Source organism: Wickerhamomyces anomalus (genome assembly GCF_001661255.1).
Source record: "Wickerhamomyces anomalus NRRL Y-366-8 unplaced genomic scaffold WICANscaffold_26, whole genome shotgun sequence".
In the NCBI taxonomy this organism is placed as follows: domain Eukaryota; kingdom Fungi; phylum Ascomycota; class Saccharomycetes; order Phaffomycetales; family Wickerhamomycetaceae; genus Hansenula; species Hansenula anomala.
Window position 1 is genome coordinate 1 of NW_017567135.1, and position 3442 is coordinate 3442.

Sequence of the window (3442 nt, forward strand, 5' to 3'; positions counted from 1 at the left end):
CGTCATTGTTAACTTCATTATTGCCATTATTGTTATCATTATCTTCGTGTTTAACTTCATAAAACTTCTTTTTATAGTTTAAATCAATTAAATTATTAGAATCTTTCACTAATATTGATTTATTAACTAAATCAGCTATATCTCTTCTTAGTTTGAATTCAAACAGTTCATTCAATTTGGCCGGTAATAAATCTTTATTATTTGAATATAATAATAAAGTCATTGTTAATTCTAATTCCTCCATAAATTTAACATTTTTAATTGCTTTATTTGTCAATTTATCTTGAGCAAATTTGATAATGTTCATAACAAAAAGTTCTTGATTATTATCATCATTTTTGGAATCTTCATTATTATTTCTAATCATTTCAATTAGATTCAACAATAATAATTTGAAATGAAGAAAATTATTTTGTTCCAATAAATCAGGATAGTTCAAATTCAATTTATTTATAGCTAATTGAACTTCCCCATTCAATATATTTAACTTAATTTCATTTCTAATCTTTATCGAATTTATACCCATTAATAAATTCTTTTGTAATGGGTTAACCTCATCTTCTTCATCATCTTGTTTAGTGCCTTTATTGTTTAAATCAATACCAATCTCTTTAGCAAATTTAACAGTTGAACTTTCATAACCTTCAAATATCAAATAGTTCAAAACAAGATGGTTTAACGATTGCTTATCTATCAAATTGGATTCCATTAGCGCATCCCAGTCTAGTTCATTATTATTATTCCCACTTATATTACTCGTATTGCTCATGATGATGTGATTCTTTAATTGTTTTAATATTTGATTTCTTAAGGGTTAATTTCTGAGAAGTTTAAAAGCAAAAACAAAATTAATCGAGATTTAAAAATTCGCGAAACGTGTTATTTAGCCGTGAATTCTGACAGATTACAATTGAAAATTTTTGAAGAAATTTTATTTATTTCATGATAATTTGTATTTATATTTATAGTCTATAATGATAATCTATATTTGGATTTATAATTTCTCTTGTTTGGTCTCCTCATAAGTTGGATAATCAGTATAACCAACTCTGGTAGGAGCATAGAAAGTATCACGGTTATAAGCATTTAAAGGTAATCCTTCTCTCAATCTATAAGGTAAATCTGGATTAGCAATGAATAAACGACCATAAGCAATCATGGTATTTGGTTTTTTAACATCCTTTGCTGCAATTTCAGGATTCAAAGCATAATTACCAGCTCTGATAACAACACCTTTCCAAATGTTGTAGATGAAATCATTTGAACCATCAACTTCACCAACACCTTCTGGGTTTAGAAGATTTGCAACTCTTGGTTCCACTAAATGAATATATGCTAATCTCTTACCGTCTAATGCTCTTTTCTCCAATTGGGCAATAACATGAGCGTAAACGGCTAAGAATTCTGGATCATTTGAACCATTCATACCACCGAAAACACCATATGGTGATAATCTAATACCAACTTTTTCAGCACCAATAGCATCAACGATGGCATCAACAACTTCCAAAGTGAATCTTGCTCTGTTTTCAATTGATCCACCATATTCATCAGTTCTTCTATTTGATCTAGAATCCAAAAATTGATTCAATAAATAACCATTTGCTGAATGAATTTCCACACCATCTGCACCAGCTTTCAAAGAGTTTTTAGCAGCTTGAACGAAATCTTTAACATATTCTTTAATTTCTGGGATAGTTAGACCATGTTGAGGATTATTGCATTCCTTGGCAGCTTTTTCACTAGCTTCATCCATATATGGTTCATCAGAAGCACTGACATATTTAAACCCATCAGCTGCTAAAGCACTTGGGATTGATTGCCAACCTAATTGCCATAACTGTTGGAAAACAACAGATTTGTTCTCATGAATTTTTTTGAAAATTTTACTCCATTGTGAGATTTGTTCTTCGTTGAAAATACCTGGTGCTGTTTCATAACCACCAGCTTTAGCAGAGATGAATGTTGCTTCGGTTATCACAAAACTACCTTCTTGGTTGGATCTTTGATCATAATAATCAATCATTTGGTCAGTTGGCACGTTCTTGACATTTCTCATACGGGTCAATGGGGCCAATGCAACTCTGTGGTTTAGTTGATGGTTACCCAATTTGATAGGTTTGAATAGATCTGTGTCTTTTAAAGGAATTGGTTTGAAATCTTGAATTAGAGGCATGATAATGTGAATTGATTTAATGATAAGGTTTGACAAGAACTAACTAATTGAAAAAGAAGTCATTTTGAGATATTTATATACGATTCAATTCCTTAATTTCCAATTACAAATCAAACTTCTTTTTTGTTGACGTTTTTTCGTTTGCATTTCGAATTTTTTTTCTTTTGATTTCTAAGACGTCGGTGTTTAAAAACAAAAAAAAACGGTTATGCCGATTTGGAATACGGAATTTCAACGGACACGGAAATTCAGCGGACAGTGATGATAAATACACAAATATTGAATTAATAAACATACAAATCATAATGCAAATAGATATTACCACTATAAAACAGGGAAACTAAAAACAAAGAAAACACTAGCAAATATGCAATAATAACAAATCAAAACAAAAAACAGAAACAAAACAAAATCATCATCAATAAATATAGTCATATCATCACTTCACATCTTCATACCATAATATTTATAAATTCCTCTCTCCAAATCCCCAAACACTTCATCTGCATTGAACAACACACCTTTAGAAACACTTATCTTCTTATTAACATTCTTCAAGAAATCAGGTTGTTTTAAAATCTTGAAAATTTTACGTCCAGTATCAATATCATATTCAGTTAATCCAATTTTTGATAGATTATCTTGGTTTTTAAAATCATCAACTTTGAAAACCCAACCACGTCTACCTAATGAGTCAAAAGTTTTCCAAACTACCCTTTCATTATAATCATTTCTTGTTATTAATTTCCCTCCAATTTGTTCCAATTCATTAATAATCTTTATTGAAAATTCAAAAGCAACTAATGATGGACAACAATTCAAGAAATGTGGATTATCAATACTCCAACGGTTTATAAATCTATTTGCTGTTAAATCCAAGAATTCCAATTGTTGATAACGTTGAGAAGTTATTAATTTTTCATCATTAGGAGGTTTTAAAAATTCAACAAGTGATTCAATATCAATTGAAGTATTTGCAATGCATAAACTTTTCAAATTTAAAAATTTCTTCTTGATCAACATTAAGTTTTCAAAACTAATTTCTAACCCACCTAAATTTAAATAAACTAAATCACAATCAAACATTTTCAATAAGAAAGTCAATTGATTATTGTTTAAAGGGGATGAGGTTGATGAATCACATTGTAAATTCAACCAAACCAATTTATTACATGTTATTGCTGGATGATTTATGAAAAAATTGATCAATTCTCTTGTTGTTAACTGGATACAATATGATAATGATAAATGAGTTAATTGTGCAGT

The 3442-nt window shown here is 29.1% G+C and overlaps 3 protein-coding genes across 3 annotated transcripts; all 3 read right to left on the reverse strand.

The window, feature by feature from the left end:
* Positions 1-13: 13 nt before the first annotated feature.
* On the reverse strand, positions 14-769 carry WICANDRAFT_81808 (uncharacterized protein; the record flags this gene model as incomplete). The annotated part of the gene is made up of 1 exon (XM_019185297.1): positions 14-769. A coding segment is annotated over one exon (756 nt), but the record flags the coding sequence as incomplete, so codon positions are not given.
* A 225-nt stretch (positions 770-994) lies between these two features.
* Positions 995-2176, reverse strand: WICANDRAFT_65888 (alkene reductase; the record flags this gene model as incomplete). Its single annotated transcript, XM_019184009.1, has 1 exon — positions 995-2176. The coding sequence occupies one exon, from the start codon at positions 2174-2176 to the stop codon at positions 995-997; it is 1182 nt and encodes a 393-aa protein (XP_019035849.1).
* Positions 2177-2620: 444 nt separating this feature from the next.
* WICANDRAFT_81810 (uncharacterized protein) lies at positions 2621-3262 on the reverse strand (the record flags this gene model as incomplete). The annotated part of the gene is made up of 1 exon (XM_019185298.1): positions 2621-3262. One exon carries the CDS (start codon positions 3260-3262, stop codon positions 2621-2623), a length of 642 nt encoding a protein of 213 aa, XP_019035850.1.
* Positions 3263-3442: the final 180 nt, after the last annotated feature.